This window comes from Oncorhynchus clarkii, chromosome 23, assembly GCF_045791955.1.
Source record: "Oncorhynchus clarkii lewisi isolate Uvic-CL-2024 chromosome 23, UVic_Ocla_1.0, whole genome shotgun sequence".
In the NCBI taxonomy this organism is placed as follows: domain Eukaryota; kingdom Metazoa; phylum Chordata; class Actinopteri; order Salmoniformes; family Salmonidae; genus Oncorhynchus; species Oncorhynchus clarkii.
In genome coordinates, this window is record NC_092169.1 from 7,649,219 (window position 1) to 7,676,565 (window position 27,347).

The 27,347-nt window shown below is 43.8% G+C and overlaps 1 protein-coding gene across 2 annotated transcripts in view; it reads right to left on the bottom strand.

Annotated features, from left to right (window-relative positions):
• Nucleotides 1-10,399: 10,399 nt before the first annotated feature.
• LOC139381746 (ninein-like protein) overlaps nucleotides 10,400-27,347 on the bottom strand; it is a 32,518-nt gene continuing 15,570 nt past the window's right edge. The window contains exons 7-27 of one of the 2 annotated variants that reach the window (XM_071125493.1): nucleotides 27,157-27,324; nucleotides 26,397-26,533; nucleotides 24,061-24,201; nucleotides 23,697-23,871; nucleotides 23,065-23,175; nucleotides 22,849-22,938; nucleotides 22,104-22,248; nucleotides 21,280-21,348; nucleotides 21,066-21,190; nucleotides 20,472-20,839; nucleotides 18,801-20,240; nucleotides 17,711-17,815; nucleotides 17,511-17,580; nucleotides 17,052-17,336; nucleotides 15,398-15,511; nucleotides 15,141-15,287; nucleotides 14,857-15,006; nucleotides 13,314-13,427; nucleotides 12,785-12,994; nucleotides 12,598-12,711; nucleotides 10,400-12,504 (exon numbers count right to left, since the gene is read on the bottom strand). In XM_071125493.1, the coding sequence (XP_070981594.1) occupies nucleotides 12,313-12,504; nucleotides 12,598-12,711; nucleotides 12,785-12,994; nucleotides 13,314-13,427; nucleotides 14,857-15,006; nucleotides 15,141-15,287; nucleotides 15,398-15,511; nucleotides 17,052-17,336; nucleotides 17,511-17,580; nucleotides 17,711-17,815; nucleotides 18,801-20,240; nucleotides 20,472-20,839; nucleotides 21,066-21,190; nucleotides 21,280-21,348; nucleotides 22,104-22,248; nucleotides 22,849-22,938; nucleotides 23,065-23,175; nucleotides 23,697-23,871; nucleotides 24,061-24,201; nucleotides 26,397-26,533; nucleotides 27,157-27,324 (4,470 nt within the window). In that variant the 3' untranslated portion in view covers nucleotides 10,400-12,312. The remainder of the gene's footprint in view (nucleotides 12,505-12,597; nucleotides 12,712-12,784; nucleotides 12,995-13,313; nucleotides 13,428-14,856; nucleotides 15,007-15,140; nucleotides 15,288-15,397; nucleotides 15,512-17,051; nucleotides 17,337-17,510; nucleotides 17,581-17,710; nucleotides 17,816-18,800; nucleotides 20,241-20,471; nucleotides 20,840-21,065; nucleotides 21,191-21,279; nucleotides 21,349-22,103; nucleotides 22,249-22,848; nucleotides 22,939-23,064; nucleotides 23,176-23,696; nucleotides 23,872-24,060; nucleotides 24,202-26,396; nucleotides 26,534-27,156; nucleotides 27,325-27,347) is intronic. The other variant, XM_071125494.1, reaches the window with a different exon arrangement.

A 27,347-nucleotide genomic window follows, 5' to 3' on the forward strand; every position in this document is an offset into this window, starting at 1 on the left:
AAGCTTATTTCTCTAAAATGTTGTGCACTAATGTGTTTATATCCCTATTAGTGAGCGTTTCTCCTTTACCAAGATAATACATCCACCGTCCAGGTGTGGCATATCAAGAAGCTGATTAAACAGCATGATCATTATACAGGTGCACTTTGTGCTGGGGACATTAAAAGGCCACTCTAAAATGTGCAGTTTTGTCACAAAACAATGCCACAAATGTCTCAAGTTTTCTTTTTACCCCTTTTCGTGATATCCAATTGGTAGTTAGTCTTGTTCCATCCCTATGGACTCGGGAGAGGTGAAGGTTGAGAGCCATGCACCCTCCAAAACACGACCCTGCCAAGCAGCACTGCTTCTTGACACACAGGTCGCTTAACTCGGAAGCCAGCCGCACCAATGTGTCAGAGGAAACACCGTCCAGCTGGCGACCGGGGGCGGCTTGCAGGCGCCCGGCCCGCCATAAGGAGTCACTAGAGCGCGATGGGACAAGGAAGTCCCGGCTGGCCAAACCCTCCCCTAACTGCGATGCAGTGCCTTAGACCACTGCTCCACTTGGGAGGCCCGATGTCTCAAGTTGAGGGAGTATGCAATTGGCATGCTGACTGCAGTAATGTCCACCAGAGTGGTTACCAGAGATGTGAATGTTCATAAGCTGCCTCCGTCATTTTAAAGAATTTGGCAGTATGTCCAACCAGCCTCACAACCGCAGACCACGTGTAACCACGCCAGCCCAGGACCTCCACATCCGACTTCTTCATCTGCGGGTTCGTCTGAGACCAGCCTCCCGGACAGCTGATGAAACGGAGGAATATTTCTGTCTGTAATAAAGCTCTTTTGTGGGATGAGCGGGTGTTAAGTGTGGCTTGTCCTATGAGGAACAAACAAAAAATATTCCTCACAGAATGGAAGTCACCCACCCCCTTTGCTTCTGTAGAAATGATTAACACCATTAATTTGGAAAATATCATTTTTTTCAGGACTAACTCCTCCAGCAGATTTCTCAAGATTTGGGGTCTGTTTCTGGCAGTTGTAAAAATACTTTAAAGTACTACTTAAGTCATTTTTGGGGGTATCTGTCCTCTACTATTTATGTTTTTGACTACTTTTACTTTACTACATTCCTTAAGAAAATATTGTACTTTTTATTCCATACATTTTCCTTGACACCAAAAAGTACTCATTACACTTTGAATGCTTAGCAGGACAGGAAAATAGTCAAATTCAAGCACTTATCAACTGAACATCCCTGGTCATCCCTACTGCCTCTGATTTGGCAGACTCACTAAACACACATGCTTCGTTTGTAAATTATGTCAATGTTGGAGTGTGCCCGTGGCTTTCCGTAAATTAAAAAAAACTAGAAAATGGTGCCATCTGGTTTGCTTAATATAAGGAATTTTAAATGATTTATACTTTTACTACTTAAGTATATTTTAAACCAAATCGTTTTAGACATTTACTGAAGTAGAATTTTACTGGGTGACTTACTTGAGTCACCCAGTAAAGGTATTTTTACTTTTACTCAAGTATGGCAGTTGGGTACTTTTTCCACCACTGGTTTCTGGACAATCTGGACAGAGACTGACTGTGAACACTGACTAGGAACGCTTATTGTTGTAACTGTCATTGTTGCTCTATTCTTGTCCCATGTCTTGTTTAAGCAATACTTAATTTCATATGTCTGGCAGCTGTGTTTTTTTGGTATTTTTTGTGTGCTTTTGTTCTGTACTAAATTATTATTTTTTTTTTTAAGAATCGTGGCTTGGCGGGTCATGTTTCGGGGGATGCATGACTCAACCTTCACGTTTCCCGAGCCCATTAGGGAGTTGCAGCGATGAGACAAGATCGTATCACAAAAAAGGGGGTAAAAATTACACACAAAAAAAATCCCTTTTGTGGGGAAAAAAACATTCGGATTGGCTAGTTATGGGCATTCTGCCTGCACAGTTATGTGAAATCCATAGATTTTGGCCTAATGAATGTATATCAATTTACTGATTTCCTTCTGAATATTCTTTTCAGTATACATGTAGGGTTGCATTCCATTCCAATGAGCACTCAAAACATGCCCCAAAGGCCTGAAAACTAGCCCAAATGTATTTTTCACAGCAAGAGTGGAGTTACCATATTTATACACTAAACCTTTTATTTCCAATCTAATGCATTCATACAACTGATTGGCAATGGTGATAGAGCTGAGCGAATTTATGTAATGCGTTAATGCGCCCAAAGTCGTTTTCCAGTGCTCTGTCTGCATTATTTCTTGATGTGCATCAGTTCTGGCGTATTAATGTTTTACAAACAAGGGGTTGGAAATAGGCATCTTCATAATGACAATATACAGTTGAAGTCGGAAGTTTACATACACTTAGGTTGGAGTCATTAAAACTTGTTTTTCAACCACTCCACAAATGTCTTGTTAACTATAGTTTCGGCAAGTTGGTTAGGACATCTACTTTGTGCATGACAAAAGTAACTTTTCCAACAATTGTTTACAGACATATTATTTCACTGTATCACAATTCCAGTGGGTCTGAGGTTTACATACACTAAGTTGACAATGCCTTTAAACAATTCCAGAAATGTATGTTATGGCTTTAGAATCTTCTGATAAGTTAATTGACATAATTTGAGTCAATTGGAGGTGTACCTGTGGATGTATTTCAAGGCCTACCTTAAAACTCAGTGCCTATTTGCTTGACATGGGAAAATCTAAAAAAAATCAGCCAAGACCTCAGAAAAAAAAATGTAGATCTCCACACGTTGTTCATCCTTGGGAGCAATTTCCAAACGCCTGAAGGTACCACGTCCATCTGTACAAACAATAGTACACAAGTATAAACACCATGAGACCATGCAGCCGTCATTCCGTTCAGGAAGGAGATGCGTTCTTTCTCCTAGAGATGAACGTACTTTGGTGCGAAAGGTGCTAATCAATCCCAGAACGACAGCAAAGGACCTTGTGAAGATGCTGGAGGAAACAGGTACAAAAGTATATATATCCACAGTAAAACGAGTCCTATATCGACATGACCTGAAAGGCCGCTCAGCAAGGAAGAAGCCACTGCTCCAAAACCGCCATAAAAAAGCCAGACTACGGTTTGCAACTGCACACGGGGACAAAGATTGTACTTTTTGGAGAAATGTCCTCTGGTCTGATGAAACAAAAATAACTGTTTGGCCATAATGACCATCGTTATGTTTGGAGGGAAAAGGGGGAGGCTTGCAAGCCGAAGAACACCATCCCAACCGTGAAGCACGGGTTGGCAACATCATGTTGTGGGGGTGCTTTGCTGCAGGAGGGACTGGTGCACTTCACAAAATAGATGGCATCATGAGGAAAGAAAATTATGTGGATATATTGAAGCAACATCTCAAGACATCAGTTAAAGCTTGGTCACAAATGGGTCTTCTAAATGGACAATGAGCCCAAGCATACAATAAAAGTTGTGGCAAAAGGGTGTAAGGACAACAAAGCCAAGGTATTGGAATGGCCATCACAAAGCCCTGACCTCCATCCTATAGAAATGTGTAGGTAGAACTGAAAAAGCATGTGCGAACAAGGAGGCCTACAAACCTGACTCAGTTGAATCCCCCTCCCCCCATATATCATGTATTTTTTTATTCGGTACTCGCAATTTTATTTATTCGGTATTTGCGATTTTAACAACAAAATTAAATTGTATGTGCACTATGTAATTTGGCACGGACTTTTAGTCGCAATAAGTACATTTAATGGAAACAACTCTGATGGGAAAAATAAGCCATTTTTATTTTCAGGCAGATGAGAATATTCGCATCAAAATCTGTTGCCAATTGTACGAAAACCTAGCTATAGTCCAGTGTGACTTTGATTATGCCTGCGCATCCTTGTTCTCCAACAGCCCCAAACATCTAAAGAATAAGCTACAGACCAGTTTTAGCTACAGACCAGCTAAAACAGCCTTGCAAGAATTGTACTTAACCCCTGCCCTCATACTCATCTGGAGGTCAAACATTTTAAGCAGCTAGCCTGGTTTATCTGTGGAGAAAAGACTAGTATTAATTCAACTTGGTCGGGTCCACAGAATCATCATGGACTCAGCCCCCAGGTACCTGTCCACCTATTTTTAATTTGTTAGATCAGTCAGAGACACTAATATACACTGTTTTAAATGTCAGTCTAAGAAATTGTTTTTGTCCCGGCGCTGTTGAGTGGAACCATCTCCCAGAGCAACTCATAACAACCACAACCACTTTTTAGAAGATTGTATCTGTATCTCTGTAATGTGTCTGTATCTACAGTGCATTCGGAAAGTATTAAGACAGCTTGATTTTCCCAACATGTTACGTTATAGCCTTATTCCGAGATTACATTATTTTACACAATACCCCATGATGACAAAGCGAAAACAGGTTTTTAGAAATGTTTGCAAATGTATTAAATAAAAATAAAACAGAAATACCTTATTTACGTATTCAGGTCCTTTGCTATGAGACTCGACATTGAGCTCAGCTGCATCCTGTTGCCATTGATCATCCTTGAAGTGTTTCTACAACTTGGAGTCCACCTGTGGTAAATTCATGTGATTGGACATGATTTGGAAAGGCACACTCGTGTCTATATATGGTCCCACAGTTGACAGTGCATGTCAGAGCAAAAACTGAGCTAATGAGGTCGAAGGAGTTGTCCGTTGAGCATGCATCATGCCATTCAATTCAGTTTACCTTTCTTTACTCGGTCACATCCATGTAGTAGTTCCTGAGGGTCGCTAGCATTAGTGGATCATATTAGGCTAACATCATTTTGGGACATGTAGCCTATTTTGAATCATTATGGAACTCATAGTCTCCTAGAGTTCATAGAACTCATAGTCCACACATAGCAGTTTAAACCTGGAGCCTGGCGCACGGTTCACAATGACTGGACCCTTGTCATACAGTTCCATGATTAGTGAGGATTAGAATAGATTAGTAGGACTATTGTTCAACCCCTATTGTACACTTTTTCCCCAACGATTGAACTTGAATGTCAACTTTCAGGATGAACCAAACCACTATTTTGATTTCTCAATATATTGTGTGCGTAAAGGCTCTCCAACCCTGTTTTTATGATTCATACATACTTTCCTAACCCTAATATTTGCCTAAATAATCAATTTAATTTACATTTTTTTACCTACCAATTAGTGCTGAAACGGAGAGGAATATGCATACATTTAAATGGATTTCTTTAATTGATCACTATATTCTGAACCCGTTTTCTATAGGTATTCTAGGGAATCTGTTGACAAAATTCAAATTAAAGGTACACCGTATTTAAAGGGATGGCTTAAAATAAATGTACTGAAAACCCTCTTGAATGAAAACGCCACAAATCTGTTGGACAGCTAGTGGGAGGGTTTGAAATACATTTATTCAGTGCTTGCAAGGTAGACACACCTATAGAGCGCATTACGCGCCAGCATTTGGTAAGTCTGAATACCAACTACTGAGAAGTGCCTAGAAAATGCTTACATTTCCTAAATCTGAATCGGGCCCTTCGTCATTAACTGTATCAATCTATTCAAACTATAGCACACACACACACACTTGATCAACATAGATGATTTTCCTTGATTTTCCTTGCTAGTTGTAGGTATTGGAATCTTCTGTCGTTTTTACCCTCTTGCCATTTAGGTTGTTGATCACCAAATGTATTTCTCTCCATAAGTGTGCTGTTTAAAAGATCATGGTCGAGTTTGAAATGGATGACGGGACTGTCATTCTTTTGAAGAAAAACAGTCAGGTATGTTCAAAACCCATAACCTTACTATACATGTGAAAACCACCAGTATATACACTGAACAAAAATATAAATGCAGCAATTTCAGAGTTACAGTTCATATTAGGAAATCAGTCAATTGAAATAAATTCATTAGGTCCTAGTCTATGGATTTCACAACTGGAAATCTGTTGGTCACAGATGCCTTAAAAAAGGTAGGGCCGTGGATCAGAAAACCAGTCAGTATCTGGTGTGACCACCACTTGCCTAATGTAGCTCGACAAATCTCCTTCGCATATAGTTGATCAGGCTGTTGATTGTGGTCTAAGGAATGTTGTCCCATTCCTCTTCAATGGATGTGCTAAGTATCTGGATTTTTGCAGAGAATTGGTACACGTCGAAACAGAGCATCCCAAACATGCTCAATGGATGACATGTCTGGTGAGTATGCAGGCCATGGAAGAACTGGGACATTGTCATCTTCCAGGAATTGTGTACAGATCCTTGTCATTATCATTCTGAAATATGAGGTGATGGCGGCGGATGAATGGCACTACAATGGGCCTCAGGATCTCGTCACGGTATTTCTGTGCAATGAAATTGCCATCGATAATAAATGCAATTGTGTTTGTTGTCCATAGTTTATGCCTGCCCATACCATAACCCCACTGCCACCATTGGGCTCTCTGTTCACAACATTGACATTAGCCAGTGGTGGGAAATGTACCCAATTGTCATACCAGAGTAAAAGTAAAGTTAGGGGGAGTTTACCCATTGAGCATGTTTGGGATGCTCTGTATCGATGTGTACGACAGCATGTTCCAATTCCTGGCAAAATCCTATTTAGCAATCTCACTAGGATAAAGACCTCCTCCATTTCTGCCATTATTGATCGTGATCGTGATACCTCACATCTCAAAATAGGGCTACTTAATGTTAGATCCCTCACTTCAAAGGCAGTTATAGTCAATGAACTAATCACTGATCATAATCTTGATGTGATTGGCCTGACTGAAACATGACTTAAGCCTGATGAATTTGCTGTGTTAAATGAGGCCTCACCTCCTGGTTACACTAGTGACCATATCCCCCGTGCATCCCGCAAAGGCGGAGGTGTTGCTAACATTTACAAATTTCAATTTACAAACAGAATAATGATGTTTTCGTCTTTTTAGCTTCTAGTCATGAAATCTATGCAGCCTACTCAATCACTTTTTATAGCTACTGTTTACAGGCCTTCTGGGCCATATACAGCATTCCTTACTGAGTTCCCTGAATTCCTATCGGACCTTGTAGTCATAGCAGATAATATTCTAATTTTTTGTGATTTTAATATTCACATGGAAAAGTCCACAGACCCACTCCAAAAGGCTTTCGGAGACATCATTGACTCCAACATGTCTCTGGACCTACTCACTGTCACAGTCATACTCTGGACCTAGTTTTGTCCCATGGAATAAATGTTGTGGATCTTAATGTTTTTCCTCATAATCCTGGACTATCGGACCACCATTTTATGTTTGCAATCGCAACAAATAATCAGCTCAGACCCCAACCAAGGAGCATCAAAAGTCGTGCTATAAATTTTCAGACAACCCAAGGATTCCTTGATGCCCTTCCAGACTCCCTCTGCCTACCCAAGGACGTCAGTTAACCACCTAACGGAGGAACTCAATTTAACCTTGAGCAATATCCTAGATGCAGTTGCACCCCTAAAAACTAAAAACATTTGTCATAAGAAACTAGCTCCCTGGTATACAGAAAAGACCCGAGCTCTGACCCAAGCTTCCAGAAAATTAGAACGGAAATGGCGCCACACCAAACTGGAAGTCTTCCGACTAGCTTGGAAAGACAGTACCGTACAGTATCGAAGATTCCTCACTGCTGCTCAATCATCCTATTTTTCCAACTTAACTGAGGAAAATAAGAACAATCCGAAATGTATTTTTGATACTGCCGCAAAGCTAACTAAAAAGCAGCATTCCCCAAGAGAGGATGGCTTTCACTTCAGCAGTAATAAATTCATGAACTTCTTTGAGGAAAAGATCATGATCATTAGAAAGCAAATTACGGACTCCTCTTTAAATCTGCGTATTCCTCCAAAGCTCAGTTGTCCTGAGTCTGCACAACTCTGCCAGGACCTAGGATCAAGAGAGACACTCAAGTGTTTTAGTACTATATCTCTTGACACAATGATGAACATAATCATGGCTTCTAAACCTTCAAGCTGCATACTGGACCCTATTCCAACTAAACTACCGAAAGAGCTGCTTCCTGCGCTTGGCCCTCCTATGTTGAACATAATAAACGGCTCTCTATCCACCGGATGTGTACCAAATTCACTAAAAGTGGCAGTAATAAAGCCTCTCTTGAAAAAGCCAAACCTTGACCCAGAAAATATAAAAAACTATCGGCCTATATCGAATCTTCCATTCTTCTCAAAATTTCAGAAAAAGATGAAGACAAGCAATGTATACGAAATGCTTCAGTCTGGTTTTAGACCCCATCATAGCACTGAGACTGCACTTGTGAAGGTGGTAAATGACCTTTTAATGGCGTCAGACCGAGGCTCTGCATCTGTCCTCGTGCTCCTAGACCTTAGTGTTGCTTTTGATACCATCGATCACCACATTCTTTTGGAGAGATTGGAAACCCAAATTGGTCTACATGGACAAGTTCTGGCCTGGTTTAGATCTTATCTGTCGGAAAGATATCAGTCTGTCTCTGTGAATGATTTGTCCTCTGACAAATCAACTGTAAATTTTGGTGTTCCTCAAGGTTCCGTTTTAGGACCACTATTGCTTTCACTATATATTTTACCTCTTGGGGATGTCATTCGAAAACATAATGTTAACTTTCACTGCTATGCGGATGACACACAGCTGTACATTTCAATGAAACATGGTGAAGCCCCAAAATTGCCCTCGCTAGAAGCCTGTGTTTCAGACATATGGAAGTGGATGGCTGCAAACTTTCTACGTTTAAACTCGGACAAAACAGAGATGCTTGTTCTATGTCCCAAGAAACAAAGAGATATTCTGTTGAATCAATTAATTAATTAATCTTGATTGTTGTACAGTCGTCTCAAATAAAACTGTGGATGACCTTGGCGTTACTCTGGACCCTGATCTCTCTTTTGATGAACATATCAAGACTGTTTCAAGGACAGCTTTTTTCCATCTACGTAACATTGCAAAAATCAGAAACATTGTCCAAAAATGATGCAGAAAAATTAATCCATGCTTTTGTTACTTCTAGGTTAGACTACTGCAATGCTCTACTTTCCAGCTACCCGGATAAAGTACTAAATAATCTTTGTATTTAGTGCTAAATACGGCTGCTAGAATCCTGACTAGAACCAAAATATTTGAGCATATTACTCCAGTACTAGCCTCCCTACACTGGCTTCCTGTTAAGGCATGGGCTGATTTCAAGGTTTTACTGCTAACCTACAAAGCATTACATGGGGTTGCTCCTACCCATCTTTCCGATTTGGTCCTGCCGTACATACAGTACCTACACGTACGCTACGGGCACAAGACGCAGGCCTCCTAATTGTCCCTAGAATTTCTAAGCGAACAGCTGGAGGCAGGGCTTTCTCCTATAGAGCTACATTTTTATGGAATGGTCTGCCTACCCATGTGAGAGACGCAGATTCAGTCTCAACCTTTAAGTCTTTACTGAAGACTCATCTCTCAGTGGGTCATATGATTGAGTGTAGTCTGGCCCAGGAGTGTGAAGGTGAACGGAAAGGCTCTGGAGCAATGAACCGCCCTTGTTGTCTCTGCCTGGCCGGTTCCCCTCTCTCCACTGGGATTCTCTGCCTCTAACCCTATTACAGGGGCTGAGTCACTAGCTTACTGGTGCTTTTCCATGCCGTCCCTAGGAGGGGTGCGTCACTTGAGTAGGTTGAGTCACTGACGTGATCTTCCTGTCTGGGTTGGCGCCCCCCCCCCTTGCGTTGTGCCCTGGAGATCTTTGTGGGCTATACTCGGCCTTGTCTCAGGATGGTAAGTTGGTGGTTGAAGACATCCCTCCAGTGGTGTGGGCGCTGTGCTTTGGCAAAGTGGGTGGGGTTATATCCTGCCTGTTTGGCCCTGTCTGGGGGTATCATCGGATGGGGCCACAGTGTCTCCTGACCCCTCCTGTCTCAGCCTCCAGTATTTATGCTGCAGTAGTTTGTGTCGGGGGGCTAGGGTTAGTCTGTTATCTGGAGTACTTCTGTCTTATCCGGTGTCCTGTGTGAATTTAAGTATGCTCTCTCTAATTCTCTCTCTCGGAGGACCATGCCTCAGGACTACCTGGCATGATGACTCCTTGCTGTCCCCAGTCTTCCTAGGTTTTGGCCTTTCTAGGGAGTTTTTCCTAGCCACCATACCTCTACACCTGCATTGCTTGCGGTTTGGGGTTTTAGGCTGGGTTTCTGTACAGCACTTTGAGATATCAACTGATGTAAGAAGGGCTATATGAATAAATTTGATTTGAAGTTAACTTAGAAAGTGAAAGTTACCCAGTAAAATCCTACTTGAGTAAAAGTATTTGGTTTTAAATATATTTAAGTATCAAAAGTAAATGTAATTTCTAAAATATTCTTAAGTATCAAAAGCAAAAGTATAAAAATGTCAAATTCCTTAAATTAAGCAAACCAGACGGCACCATTAGTTTTTTATTGACGGATAGCCAGGAGCATGCTCCAACACTCAAGACATTTACAAACGAAGTGTGTTTAGTGAGTCTGCCAGATCAGAGGCAGTAGGGCTGACAAGGGATATTCTCTTGATAAGTGTGTGAATTAGACCATTGTCCTGTCCTGCTAAGCATTCAAAATGTAACGAGTACTTTTGGGTACAAGGGAAAATGTATGGAGTAAAAAGTACATTTTCTTGATAATGTAGTGAAGTAAAAGTTGTCAAAAATATAAATAGTAAAGTACAGACAACCCCAAAACTACTTAAGTAAAAATACTTAAAAGTACTTTATACCAATGACATTAGCAAACCCACACGTCTGCCTTCTGCCCAGTACAGTTGAAATCGGGATTCATCCGTGAAGAGCACACTTCTCCACCGTATCAGTGGCCATCGAAGGTGTGCATTTGCACACTGAAGTCAGTTACAACGCTGAACTGCAGTCGGGTCAAGACCCTGACGAGGACAACATGCACAAAGATGACCTTCCCTGAGATGGTTCCTGACAGTGTAGAAATTCTTCAGTTGTGCAATCCCAGAGTTTCATCAGCTGTCCGGGTGGTTGGTCTCAGACGTAATGATCATGCTGTTTAATCAGCTTCTTGATATGCCACACCTGTCAAGTGGATGGATTATCTTGGCAAAGGAGAAATGCTCACTAACAGGAATGTAAACAAACTTGTGCACAAAATTTTCAGCTCATGAAAAACGTGTTCATGTTGCGTTTATATTTTTGTTCTGTGTATGTGTTTTGTGAGGCAATGAACATGATTAACACTCAAACTCAACTTCTCAGTCTCCACAGCACTTTGCCAAAATGGAAGTGTGAGCAGTTGATTCACCAGGGAGTCTTATATCACGTCTTGGATCAAATACCATACCTTTGTTTCGGCAGAGAGGATTACCCATTGAGTGATACAATTGCTTCAGGTCATGCCATTTTGAGAAAGTGCTTTAAAAACAAGAATTAATACATACTTAGCTCGAGGACATGTATTACTTGGTCAGTTTTGTTTTACATTGATTGTGTAGTGCATGACAAATCCACAGCTGGCATGTTAGTGTTTTTACAATAATTACCTAAATACATTGTCCCAACAACCTTTTTTAGTACTCAAAAGGTTGACTGTACAGCAGTGCATCAGGGCTGAACATTTTTGTAAAATTTTATAAAAAGGGCATGTGTATCAAAACTTTACATTTGTAAATACTGTACTGCGCTTTTGGTTGATACTTTAAAAATACCATAAATAACTTTATTAAACAAGTAGCTAAACCATTTCTGTGATTCAATTTGTGTGACTAAGAGAGGTTTCAGCTTTACGCTTACAGTACCATTCATCGCAGACAGACCAAAACGTAAAGTTACGTACTTTAATGGAGTGTGTTTGGTGATCAAACTGGAATGTTATTTATACATTAACATCTAATTGACGCTCAGACCTACCAACACAGCATGACGCTGGAGGATAGTCTGTTCGTTACCTTCTAATAACCTAACAGACTACCTGCCTCTACAGAGAGAATACTTAATAAACTTCCGATCGACCATCACAAAAAAAGGGTCTCACGTTAATCTCAATATAATGAAAATAAAAAAAAATTATATACACAAAAACGAGTCATGCATATTACCCTAGTAGCTGAAAACACTTAACATTCTGTTCCACTTACCCACAACCTGTGCAGTCAAACCCACCATCCCAAGAGGAAGGTGTAGCACAGTGATTTTGTTATAGATTGTACAAAATCATATTGTGGACCACTTGCCACATTAAGCATAGACATGTCATTGGGACAGTCATCCCTATACTAAGGTTAAGGAAACTGTTTCACAAATGTCAATGTATTTCGGGGAATAGCATTGTTCTGAGTAATAGGGAACTCCTATGCCGAGAGGGAGGCAGGGGCGATCTTACGAAGGAGCTTGTTGAGGGCTGTAATCTTCTCCTCTAAGATGAAGTTATTTTTCTCAGCAGTCTTCTGCCGCTGCTCAGTGACCTGCAGTGCCTTCATCAGCTGGGAGTTCTCCACATACAGGTCCTTCAGCATAATGTCCGACTTGGCATTCTTCGCCAGCTGTGGGAGGGAAAGGGACACAATTAAATAGTCCGAATTTCAGGACATGTTTCTCTGACTCTGCTGTTTGTCTCATATGAACGGTAAACTGACCTGCTCCTTCAGCTGGTTGACCTTCTCCTGCAGAATCATGCGCACACTCCTCAGCTTGGTCTCCACCTCCTCCATCCTCTCCTGCATGTCCCCCATCATCTTTTCATATAGCTCCTGAGCACCAACAGAGAGAGGGTATTTAGACCATGTCAACATCATACACATTTCCTGTGGTGCAGTGAAGTACCTGCTGCAGGCCCATCTGAGAACTGGCTTTCTGGGCCTGTGTGCGGAGGGTCTCCTCCAGCTGCTGCCCCCTGCGCCGCTCCTCTGCCAGCTGGGCCTGGAGGTGTGCCAGCTGCTCCCTAGACCCCAGTCCTGCCTGCTCCCTGAACTGCTGCAACTGCTGGGCATGCTGGACCTGGGCCAGGGTCAAGGCTGTCTCTGCCCGCAGTGCCTGCACAAAAAAAAAACTGTGCTTGAGAATCGACTACATTGTAGTCAGATTTGCATCCCAAACTATTCTTGCTCAAACGGATCCCCTCAAACATGCTGATAGACTCAATAGGACATAAGAATGGAGTTTGGACATTTTCATGAAAGGAATTAACCTAAACTTTCAGAAGCCTGAGGGGGAGGAATAGTGCAAACTTGGACCATGGTGTTAGTTGCTTAATTTGAGTTTAAATTGGCAAACCTGCTTTCAGTTTAGAGATTTGGTGCCTCGGCAAAAGTAAATTGATAAATGATTTGACCAAAATGTGTGGCGTAATCACCTGGTCCTGTGCCTCCGCCCAAGCAGCCTCCAGTTGTGCCTGTTTGCTCTTCATAGTCAAGCACTCCTGGGTCAGACTCTGTACCTCGAAGTCTTGGCCCTGCAGCTGACACACCTGAAGGAAACAAAGCATAACCGTGAACTTCAACCTACATTTCAGAAAGACTACCAAAGACACTGGTCACCAATGTTCCCTCACATTTTTTGGGGCACTGAGCAACTTTTAGGTCTTGTTAGCAGAAACTTGAACGTGGTGAGAATTTGGTGCAACTTCCGGCGTGCATTTATAGAACACTGAGGCTGTACCCTTACAGTTTTAGACAGTAGCCAATAGGCATAATGTAGGCCTACCAACAAAACAAAAGAGCAAATCCCATAACATTTTCACATAGAAATAGGCTTCTATGATATAGGTCAGTAGCCTACATGTGGTGTTCAATGCAAGCCTACATTGCATGAGACTTAAAAAAGTACATTTACGAAGGACTTGACATTAATTCATGATTTTTTTTACTTGGTCTTCAACACCATGGGCCAAATAGGTGACTGTAAATTGCATTGTGTTATATGACGCAAGAAACCACTTTACAAAATAAATAAGTATTATTATTACTATACAGAGAATTAGACAATGCAGAGGGCTAGCCTCCATATTGGGTTATTACTATACAGAGAATTAGACAATGCAGAGGGCTAGCCTCCATATTGGGTTATTGCTATACAGAGAATTAGACAATGCAGAGGGCTAGCCTCCATATTGGGTTATTGCTATACAGAGAATTAGACAATGCAGAGGGCTAGCCTCCATATTGGCTTATTGCGCCTTTTTATTAAGACATATGCTTCTTACCGGACTGGCTTTTCAAAGACAGCTTGAAATGTAGCCGACACGTTGTTCTCTTGTAGGAAGCAGTAACTCCCCATTGCTGACCTATACTCATCTATAACTGGGCTAATAACTCGCTAACTAGCAAAGAATATCAACAAATGTGCACATCTGAACTGAACGTGCATTCACTCGCAGGGGATTGAAAGACAGCTCGTGGGCTACCCCGTAGTGCTCTGCCTCTGCCTACAAAAATCAGACTCATTTGCTTTGGTTTGTTGCATTAAAAAAACTGATATAATGTTGATTCGTCTGCAGGGCCCGGCATTTCTTCTGCACGGCAGTCCTGGAGGAGGCGCGTGGCCGTTTACTTTTAGAAATGGTAAAGTCTACAAAACTTGGCCCACTCTTATTAACATATTCTAGTTTTGGGAGCAGAAATGAATTGAGATTGAATGTTTCATCAATGAGAACATTTGCAGAATGTTGGCCAAGTCCCATCTAGCGCCGTCTTCTCCCACTGGACTTCCTCTCAATCTCCATATTTGGTGGCGAGAAGAAGTGCTAAACCGATGCTTCAGATTTATACAGCCGGTGAGCCATCTGTCTCCTATCTGTGCTACTATGTTAACTTACTGCCCATCACATCAACTGCCTCAGTGTTATGTTGTTGAACAAGGAAGAACAATAGCTTCAGGAGCAAGTGACGTAGTCCTACCTCGTGGAGCAGCTCCTGGTTTCGAAGGCGCAGGCTCTGGCACTCCTCCTGTAGGGCCATGGTGGCCGCCTCCTCATGATGTTTCTGGGCCAGACGCAGCTGCTCCTTCTCCCTACTCAGCCTGCCCATGCTGGCCTCCAGCTCCTTTACCTGATGATCAGCACACAACAATGAAGTCCGTCAAAGAGCTGTTGTATCAATACTCTATATTAAAGAGCAAATTCAGGAGCAGCAAAAAGTGAGGCGATATTTCTAAACGTTTTCATCGTCGGGATGTCACCCACCTTGTCCTGGGCCTCCTGCAGCATCCTCTGGTGGTTGGCAACTTCCTGGTCCTGATCAGTCTTCACCTGACCCACAGCCTGGAGTTTGGAACGAAGCAGCTCTGTCTGGGAGTCCACGGAGCGAAGAGAATCCTGGAGCATCTCAACCTGTAAACAAAACATTCATACATAGTCAGAGGAAACCTAGCATTTAGTACTTGGAAGATGACAAGCCTCCCCCAACAGAGATGCTATAGCCAAGTAGATCCTTCTCTCACTTTATGGGTCCTCTCCTCTGCCTCCCTCAGCAGCCTCTCCTTATCCTGCTCCAGCCACTGGTGCTTCAGGGTCAGGCTGGTCAGCGAGGACTCCACCTCTGACAAACGTTGGAGCTAAGAACAAACAAAACATTCAAGAACCAAGGTTCATTAATGAGACCCTTTTTTAAAATGCTGAACAATAAATTGGCTTACATTCTTCACAATTTAGACCAAACTTTGTATCAAGACCAGGGATGGTCAACTTTGATAGGAGAAACTCAAACGGAACACATCACGAGGGGCCGCAGTGGCTCGTGGGTTTGCGTACTCACAAACTGGCAGCATCCCTAAAGTGAAGCATGCTGGTGGCAGCATCATGCTGTGGGGATGTTTTTCAGCGGCAGGGACTGGGAAACTAGTCAGGATCGAGGGAAAGATGAACGGAGCAAAGTGCAGAGAGATCCTTGATGAAAACCTGCTCCAGAGCTCTCAGGACCTCAGACTGGGTGAAGGTTCACCTTCCAACAGGACAACAACCCTAAGCACAAAGCCAAGACAACAGAGGAGTGGCTTCGGGACAAGTCTCAATGCTCGAGTGGCCCAGACTACAGGTCGACAGATTATGATTTTTCAATGCCGATACCCATTATTGGAGGACCAAAAAAAGCCGATACCGATTAATCTGCCAATTTTTTATTTATTATTTATTTATTTAAACTTAATTTAATACATCAATAAAATCAATTTAGCCTCAAATAAATAATGAAACATGTTCAATTTGGTTTAAATAATGCAAAAACAAAGTGTTGGAGAAGAAAGTGAAAGTGCAATATGTGCCATGTAAGAAAGCTAACGTTTAAGTTCCTTGCTCAGAACATGAGAACATATGAAAGCTGGTGGTTCCTCTTAAAATGAGTCTTCAATATTCTCAGGTAAGAAGTTTTAGGTTGTAGTTATTATAGGAATTATAGGACAATTTCTCTCTATACCATTTGTATTTCATTAACCTTTGACTATTGGATGTTCTTATAGGCACTTTAGTATTGCCAGTGTAACAGTATAGCTTCCATCCCTCTCCTCGCCCCTACCTGGGCTCGAACCAGGAACACATCGACAACAGCCAACCTCGAAGCAGCGTTACCCATGCAGAGCAAGGCGAACAACCACTCCAAATCTCAGAGCGAGTGACGTTTGAAATGCTATTAGCGCGCACCCCGCTAACTAGCTAGCCATTTCACATCGGTTACACAAGCCTAATCTTGGGAGTTGATAGGCTTGAAGTCATAAACAGCGCAATGCTTGAAGCACAACGAAGAGCTGCTGGCAAAATGCACGAAAGTGCTGTTTGAATGAATGCTTACGAGCCTGCTGGTGCCTACCATCGCTCAGTCAGACTGCTCTATCAAATCATAGACTTAGTTATAACATAACACACAAAAATACGAGCCTTAGGTCATTAATATGGTCGAATCCGGAAACTATCAACTCGAAAAAACAAGACGTTTATTATTTCATGATGTCTTCACTATTATTCTACAACGTAGAAAATAGTACAAATAAAGAAGAAACCCTTGACTGAGTAGATGTGTCCAAACTTTTGACTGGTACTGTGTGTGTGTGTGTGATAAATATATATAATTATTGTTCTGTCCCAAAGGTCGCCCATATATACCTTTTCCTTGGTGGTGTTGAGCTCTCTCTCCAGCAGCTCCTTGTCATGCTGCCAGGCTGCCTGCAGGTGAAACCTCTCCCTCTCCTGCTGGGTGGAGGTCTCCTGGAGCTGCCTGGCTGCGGCCGCCCCCTCCTCCTGCTCCTGGGATACCTGCGCCAGCCGCTCTGTCAGCATCTGGACTGCCCCCTGGTCTCCACGGAGACGGGAGCTCAACTCAGCGTTTTCGTTGCTCAGCTGCAGGTTCCGGGCGCTCATGTCCAGGAGCTCCTCACGGTATTTGGCGTTCTGAGCGGGAGGGGAGCGAGGAAGGGCTCATCAGACTGGGTCTTGGGTCATTGAGAATGTTCATGTGTCCATTGATCAAATGTAGGCTATGAAAATCTATAAGGCTGAAAGGGTCAGTTGAACTATGCAGGGTGATTATGGTAAAATGGAGAAAAAAAAAGTTTGAAAACAAACCTCTTTGCAATGCCTCTCCTGCTCCTCCCTGTTCTTCTCATGTTCCTGCTCCACTATGTCCAGTTTCTTTCTGATGGAATCAAAGATGGAAAGGAATGATTCATTGCCGTGTAGACAGGATAAAGCTTAAATATGACGTTTGTAAGCCCTATCTGAATTGAGCATTTTCTCACAGCAACATTACTGACGGATCAACTTACTTCTTCTGAATAATCTCCACCTCAAGTCTCTGGACATCCTGCTGTAACATGGCCAATCTGTCCTTCAGTGCACTGTTCTCACAGTTGACCTTGTCTAGCTGAGATCTAGCGTTGAAATAGTTGAGATATGAGTTTCTCCTCAAATGCATTTTTCTGGGTAATAATTTCGGGGAAGAATTTACAATTTGACGCTAACATTTCAGTTCCAAATAAAACTGGGTGAAATCAATGCACTTCTGTGGTGAAGTAAAATGGACACGGGATTAGACAGGTAAACATTCAAATGATACAAATGTTATTCACACAAATGAAATCTACTAGCATGCACACCTAGGTGAAAACCATTCCGTTAGAGAGAGATAGTAAATTGTTAATGCATTCCAGACAGTTTGATGTTGGAGGTGTAGAAATGGTTGAAGTCAGTTTTTTATTATAATTTTTTTTAAATGTACTTTTTACCCCTTTTTTCTCCCCAATTTTATGGTATCCAATTGGTACGGTCTTGTCCCATTGCTGCAACTCCTGTACGGACTCGGGAGAGGCGAAGGTCGAGAGCCATGCGTCCTCCGAAACATGACCCGCCAAGCCGCACTGCTTCTTGACACACTGCTCCCGGAAGCCAGCCGCACCAATGTGTCGGAAGAAACACTGTTCAGCTGGCAACCTGAAGTCAGCGTGCATGCACCCAGCCGCCACAAGGAGTCGCTAGAGCGTGATGGGACAAGGACATCTCAGCCGGCCAAACCCTCCCCTAACCCGGACGATGCTGGGCCAATTGTGCGCCGCCTCAGGGGTCTCTCAACCACGGCCGACTGCGACACAGCCCAGGATCAAACCCGGATCTGTAGTGACGCCTCTAGCACTGCGATGCAATGCCTTAGACCTCTGCGCCACTCGGGAGGCCCAAGACAGAAGGTTTCTGAAGAGAAAAAGGTGAGGATCTCTTTCAGATGAGAGCTGGTCGGTTGCAATTAGTCATTCAAATCTCAGCCTCCATATTTGGGGAAGAAAACATTGCAATCAGGCAGGTGAAGGTTAGTCGTTTCGAAGGTTGGTTTGATTTCTGGTGACCGGCCTGCACGTCACAAACCTGTGTGGACTGGCAGGGTCCATCACCATCTCCAGAGCCATGACCAGCTTCTCCATCTCCACCAGCTGCTCCTTCATCCTGCATTTCTCCTTCTCAAAGGCCTCCTCCAACCCGTGGACCTCTGCCCGAGAGGACAGCAGCGCCTGCTGGAGCTGGACAATTCTGCCAGCTTTTCCTCTGAGGGAGTGCAGCTCACTCTCCTTGGTCTCCAGCTGGGTGTTCCGCAGCTCCTTTTCCCTATAGTGCTTATTAGACAGGGCTTCCGCCATCTCTAACAGACCTGCCATCTGCTTCATATCTGACACAAGGTGGTGTACCTCTGTGTATTTGGCCTCTAGCTGGGCCCTTAGATTAGAAACCAGGTTGAACGTTTCACTCAGTTGGGCTTTCAGCTCTGTGATGTGGTCTCGGAGTTTGGATGATTCTGTTTCCATTTCTACGATCTGGTTGGAGAGTTGGTCTGCCAGGCGGATGTAGTGGGCGTTCTCCTGGCTCAGACTGTCCGTCTCTTCCCTCTCCAGGTCCAGAGTGGATTGGATCTGTGTGACCTTGGTTCGTTCCTGCCTCAAGGCTTCCTGTAGATTCTCCTCTGCCCTCTTCCATTGGTCTAACTCCTCAGTGACACAGTCAAGATCTGACTGCAGACGGTCAATGGTTGTCGTGCGTTTTCTCAGCTCCTCCTTCAGCTTTGCTCGGTCCGTCTTCAGGGAGACCATCTCAGCAGACTGCCTTGAGCGTTGCTCAACTTCGTTTCTCAGAGCCACCCGTACCGTCTCCAACTCCCCCCTCAGGGTCGCTGTGTCTTCCTCTTTGGCCCTCAGTTGAACTTGCTGTTGTATGAAAGCACTGGACAGACGGCTGCAATTCTCTGCCAACGTTTCTTTGTCCTGAAGAAGTGTCTCAGATTCAGACCGTAGAATACGCAGCTCCTCGCTTAGCTGAGACACCTCACTGAAGAGCGCTCTCTCTCTATCCCTCACCAACCCCAGCTCCTCTACAGCTTGCTGTTCAGAGGTCAGGCGCTCGGTCAAAGTCTCATGAAATGCCAGAGACACAGTGCTTTCCTCTAGCTGGGCACAAACCACCTCCAGTCTGGCCTGCAGTTGACTACACTGACCGCAAGTCTCTTCTAGTTTAGCCTCTGACTGACTGTGCTGTATATGTGACTCAGAGGCCAGATCAGCCTGCTTTTGCAGACTGGCTGTGTGCTCCTTCAGCTGCAGAACCTCCTCCTGATGCTCCTCCTCCAGCCTCTTCCTTTCCACAGCGGCCCGGCTGCAGATCCTGGCCTGCTCCTCACTCACCCTCTCTGTGCTGTGGAGCCTCTCCCTGTGCCTCTCCTGCTCCGGTTCCTGCAGGCACTCACAGTGTAGCTGGTGCATGAGGCTGTGCTGGGCCTGCTGTGTCTTCATCTGAGACACCTGCTGCTCTGCCTCTTTCCTGATTACATAGCACAGACTGTTCACTTAGGCACACACACACAAACTGCACACCAGTGTATGTGTTATGACTTAAAGGGATGAAGTTGTAGGCACTACGGTTGGCACAAAAAATTAAAAATTTTTGAATGAGAAACAGGTAGCCAACCTATAAAACAATGTGAACTTGAAATTAATTGAGTTGAATGACAAAATACAGGCCAAGGAAGTAAGATAAGTTGGCTACACCCACCTTACGAGCAGCACTTCCTGGTCCATTCTGAGCTTCAGCTCAGCCTCCAGCTGGTCCTTCTCCGAGGTCAGCCTCTGGACCAGGTTACTGATCTCCCGGGCATAGTTCTGCTCCAGCTCTGCCTGTTCGCGCTGGGCCCTTCTCTCCTGGTCAGTGCCCCAGCCTGGCCCTCCCAGGCCCCCGGAGCTGCGCTGTAGCTGGGCCTGCAGCTTCTCCACTTCCTCCCTGAGCCTCTTAACCTGCTCCTCCACCTGGGCCTTCTGCTCCTCCAGATCACTGATCTCCACCTTGAAGCCCTGAGAGATGTCCTTCCTCTCCACCTCCATGTTCTGCCGCATCAGCTCCAGGCTGCGCTCGTAGAAGTTCACCTTTGAGGCAAGAATGATGAAGGGTCAGGGATATCCCAGAATTTGAAAAATGCACCTCCCATGTACTGTGACCTTCCTTTTTTATTTTATTATTTTTTTTACATCTAGTTTCACTCAAATTACCTACAATTTTGGACCTCTTAATTTCACAACAAAAAAATAGGAGCCGATAATCAAAACAATACAAAAATGCGTGAGCCTGTCTGTCACAACGCCTCCTCTCTACCTTGGTCTCTAACTCAATCTTCAGGTCCTGCACCTCTTGGCTGTGCCTCTCCTTAAGCTGTCCCATGGCCATCTCAGTCTCAATGCTCACAACAAGACCTGGCAGACTCTCCAGAGAACCCAGGCCTGAGGGAACAGAAACAAAGTAACCAAGGTTGTGCGAGTCACACCCAACAGGCTTTTACGGAGAGGGAGAAAAAAATAACCATTCTTACCATTCTTATTGGCCACTTGAAGCTTTTTCCTCGCCATAGGAGATATGCCTCTCTTCATCTCCGGGTCATCTGAGGCACAATGGACAGGATTACAGTAAAGAGTAGTTAAGTGACTTACGCTAAACTGTGTAACTGGAGAGCTACGCAGTGGCGGAATGAGAAGGTGTGTGCATTAGAGAACCACATTTTATAAAATGTTCAGTTAACACTTTAGTATACAGTAGGTCTAAATAAATACACTGAACAAAAATATAAAACGCAACATGTAAAGTATTGTTCCCATGTTTCATGAGCTGAAAGAAAAAAATCCAGACATTTTCCATACGCACAAAGCGTATTTCTCTCAAATTTTGTGCACAAATATGTTTACATCCCAGATAGTGAGCGTTTCTCTTTTGCCAAGATAATCCATCTACTTGACAGGTGTGGCATATCAAGAAGCTGATAATGACCATTACACATGTGCACCTTGTGCTGGGGACAAAAGGCCACTTTAAAAATGTGCAGTTGTGTCACCCACAATGCCTCGGATGTCAAGTTGAGGGAGTAACCATGCCAGCTCAGGACCTCCAAATCCAGCTCCTTCACCTTGTGTGGGGGGCCCTCCAAGGACCACCCATGGCTGCACCCCTGCCCAGTCGTGAAATCCATAGATTAGGGCCTAATGAATTTATTTAAATTGACTGATTTCCTTATATGAACTAACTGAAATTGTTGCATGTTGCGTTTATATTTTTGTTCAGTTTACATTTCAAAGTAAAGACTGAAAACGAGAAAAACAATATTTAAATATTGGAGAATATCAGGAGAAAACAGGGATATACCTGAGTCTGACTCAGTAGTCAGTGATCGTCGGCTGGACCAGGCGTGTGTGGATGTGTCCCTTTCCTGTCTGGATCTCCTCCCTATCCCCTGACTCTTTAAAAAATCCACCTCCGAGTTCAACTCGTCATTCTGGTCCCGCAGCGCCTGTGACACACAAACTTGTCATTTAGCAGAGTGGTGACACTTCAGACAAACATAAATAACACATCCAGCTAAACACAGCAGACTTACTATAGAGATAGAGCAGCACCAGTCAACAGTGTCCTCACTAACTGCCACGTGCACATGCTAGTAAAGCCACACAGCAACACTCATTCTGTGAACCCAGAATAACACGCGCTCACCTTCACTTTCTAGGTTCCCAAAAATGGGAGGCATTTGGATAAATCAAGAGGCTTGTCATGATACACTCAAACTGATCTCAACTCTGTACAGGCAAGTGAGCAAAAACAAAATCTGTTTGCCATGAATCATGAATGTTATGCATGCCGTGTACAACCAATTACTATGCTTTGGAAAATTGTGAAAGGTAAGCCAGGTCAAGCCTAGTCTTGGTAACAGTCTTTGTAGCTTACAATCCACTCCTTACCAGTCCTGTCAATTGACAAATTAGTGGAATGTTAGCTAAAAAGAATGGTAGCCAGGCTAAGTCAAGCCCCCTCGGGGCTTCCACGCAAGGCATGATTCTTTAAACACAGACGAGAGCACAGATACACACTTTCTCTGGCTCCTTCTCTCGCTTACCCGGCACTGCAGCTCGAACTCCTTGATGATCTCAGAGAAGCGCTCCTCCTGGTTAAGCAGTCCTGTGTTGTTCGGATCCAGGCTCCCAAACTGCGTCAGCCAACCAAAACGGAAACTGTCATCAATCATTCATAGGGAGTGAGCTATGCAGTATTACCAGAGGGATGAGTTACCACAGAATGGCATCACACCCATCCTCACATAGCTCCCACTCACCTTGTCTAGTAGAAGCTGGTCCAGGTCTCTCTGCAGTTTAGAGATGGTTCTCTCTGTCTCTGACAGCTTCCCCTTCAGAACACTGCCCTCCTCCTCCAAACGGCCTTTCTCCTGTTAGCCCAGAGGGAGGGTTACTTAGTGATACGATAACGCTTGAAGATATCCAACACAGTATAATCACGCCACAATAAAAAACAATAGGGGGTACTAACAACGGGCAGATTGTTAAGAAGCTAAGCAGCAGTCTGCCATTGGTTGGTTGTCCGTGAACGGGTGGGTCTAGTTGGAATGTGAATAGAGCGTGTTTGAAGGTGGATGTTGAAAGCAGGAAGGCCAAGACAAAAACTTGTTTGTTTTTTTAATCACATGGGCTAATCTAATACTCTCCTTTGAGTTCTCTAGTCTAGAGAAGAGACTGGGAGGGAGATGAAAAATTCCTTGCAGAACGTTAACCAGTTTATACTCACACAAAAGTCTATTCAAAAGCTTAAGGAACCTAAAGCAATGAGATCAAAAATAGGAGGTTAAGCTCGAGGAATCTTGTAGGAGGGGTGGTCAAACAATTGCCTGTCTTATTAGCACGCTTTTCTCATTGTAAAAACCTCATGGGGCATCTCTATAGGGCCAGGCACCTGGGTGGCATTGCAGACTTCCTCGTGCAGACTGGCATCGTGTGCCCGTAGGACCTCCACTTCCACTTTGAGCTTGGCCCGCTCATGCTCCACCTGCTGCAGCAGGACCTCGTTCTCCTGCGCAGATTCACTACGCAGGGCCGTAAGCCTATCCCGGAACTCCTGCTCCAGACCCCTGCCAGTCAGAGAGAAGTTTGACTAAATTGCCTCTCCTCCATTCAACAGGAGTTACTTTACAGTACATTCAACAAGGTCAACAGCTCACACTCAGCTCAGATCATGAAAATTCACAACCAGTCAAGCAAGATTTTCCAACCACAAGATCAGTCTGTAATCTATAACGAGAAGGAAGAACAGGTCTTACTTGATTTTGGTTTCATTCAGTGACTCAATGGCGGCGTGTCTGTCATCCACCTCGCTGACCAGCTGGAGGTTCCTCCGGTCAGCCCACTCCAGGTCGGCCTTTACCTTGTCCCTCTCCCGACACGCCTGGTCTGCTAGGACCCTGAGGGACAGCCAGTGGACAAACATTTCAGCATGGACCTTACCACATCACTCACCAGAATGACCCGATAGCTCAGGACATCATGGAGGACTAACTTTAACAGCAGAGATATATATATACAGTGCCTTGCTTCAAACATAAAGATATAAAACTGTATTTTTTTGTGAAGAATCAACAACAAGTGGGACACAATCATGAAGTGGAACGACATTTATTGGATATTTCAAACTTTTTTAACATTTCAAAAACTGAAAAATTGGGCGTGCAAAATTATTCAGCCCCTTGACTTACAGTGCAGCAAACTCTCTCCAGAAGTTCAGTGAGGATCTCTGAATGATCCAATGTTGACCTAAATGACTAATGATGATAAATACAATCCACCTGTGTGTAATCAAGTCTCCGTATAAATGCACCTGCACTGTGATAGTCTCAGAGGTCCGTTAAAAGCGCAGAGAGCATCATGAAGAACAAGGAACACACCAGGCAGGTCCGAGATACTGTTGTGAAGAAGTTTAATGCCGGATTTGGATACAAAAAGATTTCCCAAGCTTTAAACATCCCAAGGAGCACTGTGCAAGCGATAATATTGAAATGGAAGGAGTATCAGACCACTGCAAATCTACCAAGACCTGGCCGTCCCTCTAAACTTTCAGCTCATACAAGGAGAAGACTGATCAGAGATGCAGCCAAGAGGCCCATGATCACTCTGGATGAACTGCAGAGATCTACAGCTGAGGTGGGAGACTCTGTCCATAGGACAACAATCAGTTGTATATTGCACAAATCTGGCCTTTTTGGAAGAGTGGCAAGAAGAAAGCCATTTCTTAAAGATATCCATAAAAAGTGTCGTTTAAAGTTTGCCACAAGCCACCTGGGAGACACACCAAACATGTGGAAGAAGGTGCTCTGGTCAGATGAAACCAAAATTGAACTTTTTGGCAACAATGCAAAACGTTATGTTTGGCCTAAAAGCAACACAGCTCATCACCCTGAACACACCATCTCCACTGTCAAACATGGTGGTGGAAGCATCATGGTTTGGGCCTGCTTTTCTTCAGCAGGGACAGGGAAGATGGTTAAAATTGATGGGAAGATGGATGGAGCCAAATACAGGACCATTCTGGAAGAAAACCTGATGGAGTCTGCAAAAGACCTGAGACTGGGACGGAGATTTGTCTTCCAACAAGACAATGATCCTAGCCCTCCTACCCAACAGGTCCCAGACGTGCTCAATGCTATTGAGATCCGGGCTCTTCGCTGGCCATGGGAGAACACTGACATCCCTGAAGTTATTTGGATTTTTACTAATTATCTTTGAAAGACAGGGTTGTTTCTTTTTTTGCTGAGTTGATATTATATCTACATTACGCATATAGAATCCAAATAGGCTTACCACGGCAGCAGAATACTGGCTAATTAATACTTAATGAAAGAGTGCTGTATTTTGGTTCCAAAGTTGGGTCATTAAATTGACAAAGCAATGACTTTTACAGTCAACAATATAAAAGCAACATCTCTCGTCGGAGCCGTAGTAAAATCAGTCAGAACCAAAATCAATTATGTAGGCTACAGTTTCTCTGCACATTAGTGAAGTTGAACCAATGATTCCCCCTTAAAGCAATGCCTGACCATGAAATCAATAAACAGTCGACGTAAATTCATTTAAGGGTCACTGGCTCATACAGGAAATTAACCCAGGGGATGCAACAGAGCTCGTCAGCTTGTAGTCCTAAAAAAAGAAAAGGAAATGAGTTCCCAATGGTTCGTTCAGCCATTCCTATGGGGGGAAATGAATGGGGTTTTGGGATGAGCGCAGAAATTAAGCCTGTGTTAACTTCAGACCTTAGGAAATATTACACGGTTTGTTCTTGGAGATAATATCAGTCAGTTAAACATGACCTTTATGAATTATAAAAGCCTTTATGTGCTCGTTTTGCTTCCATAAATGCTTCAAAATGCTTTGAACAAAACGTATAAGAAAGTCCTAAGCCTTTGTTTACCACTGACCTTATTTATTTTTATCCAAAAACCCATTAATTTCCCCATTATGCTTAAACCAATGAGCCAGGGCGGCGTTAGTGCCTACAAAAAGGACACCATTACTATTGCTCTCTATGGACTCTCTTTGACCTTCATTCGAGAATCCAATGGAAGCGTGCAGTACCAAAGTATACAGTATCAAACCAAAGACCCACTGGAGGAACTGGATCTCGTTCTTGTAGGAGATGAGGGCTGCCTGGTGGATGCCGTTGCCGCTGACCAGCAGCTCATTGTCCAGGGCCAGGGTGAGCTCCGACAGACTGACCCGCTCTTCCAGGGGGAAGTCCAGAGTCTGGCGGGGACCAAACAGCACGGGTCAAACAGCATGGAGTGCAATTTGGTGTTTTAGAGCCAACCTCCATCCCTGAAGCTCTCATGGACTAGGTGTTTTGACAACTGGTGTATGGTATATACAAATTCAGGTCAAAGTTCAGCTCATTCTCATGTTTACACTCTACTGTATTTAAAATGTGTCAGATTACACAATTATCTCGGTAACACTTAATATAAAAATCAGAGCGTGTCTAGCTAGGGGCTTTTGTAGGCTGCGTTACATAGATTATAGTTCCACACTAAAGCATCTAATCGAAAGCAAAAGAGCATCAGCTACATGGAACTGGCAATCTCAATTCTACTCCTATTTCACTTTTCACACACAGGAAGGAGACGCCCCTAGAAACCCTGCAGCTTTCTTTATCCCGTACAAACCAACTAACACCAAGGCTCTTCAACAACATATCAATTCAAGCAGCCGTAAAAGGCAGAGCACTCAACATTTCAAGGCTACTTCTGAAAATAACTGGCACAAGCAATGAGCATGTGTATCTGTGACAGCAGGAGATTTAAAAAAACAAACAAAAACAAACAGTACTTGCATGAACACGTGCATTGGTTCAAAACTAGTCCGGGACTAACCTGTAGGATGTCCCTGCTGTTCCGTATGCCCTCGCCGGTCCAGAGGGCGATGACCCTCTCTGGACTGGTGCAGCCCGACCCTTCGTCCAGCCTGGTCAGCAGCCTCTGACCCACAGTGGCAGACAGGAGAGAGGGAGAGGTGGAGCGCACCGTCCGCTCCTCGAAGGCCTGGGAGAAAACAGAGGAAGACA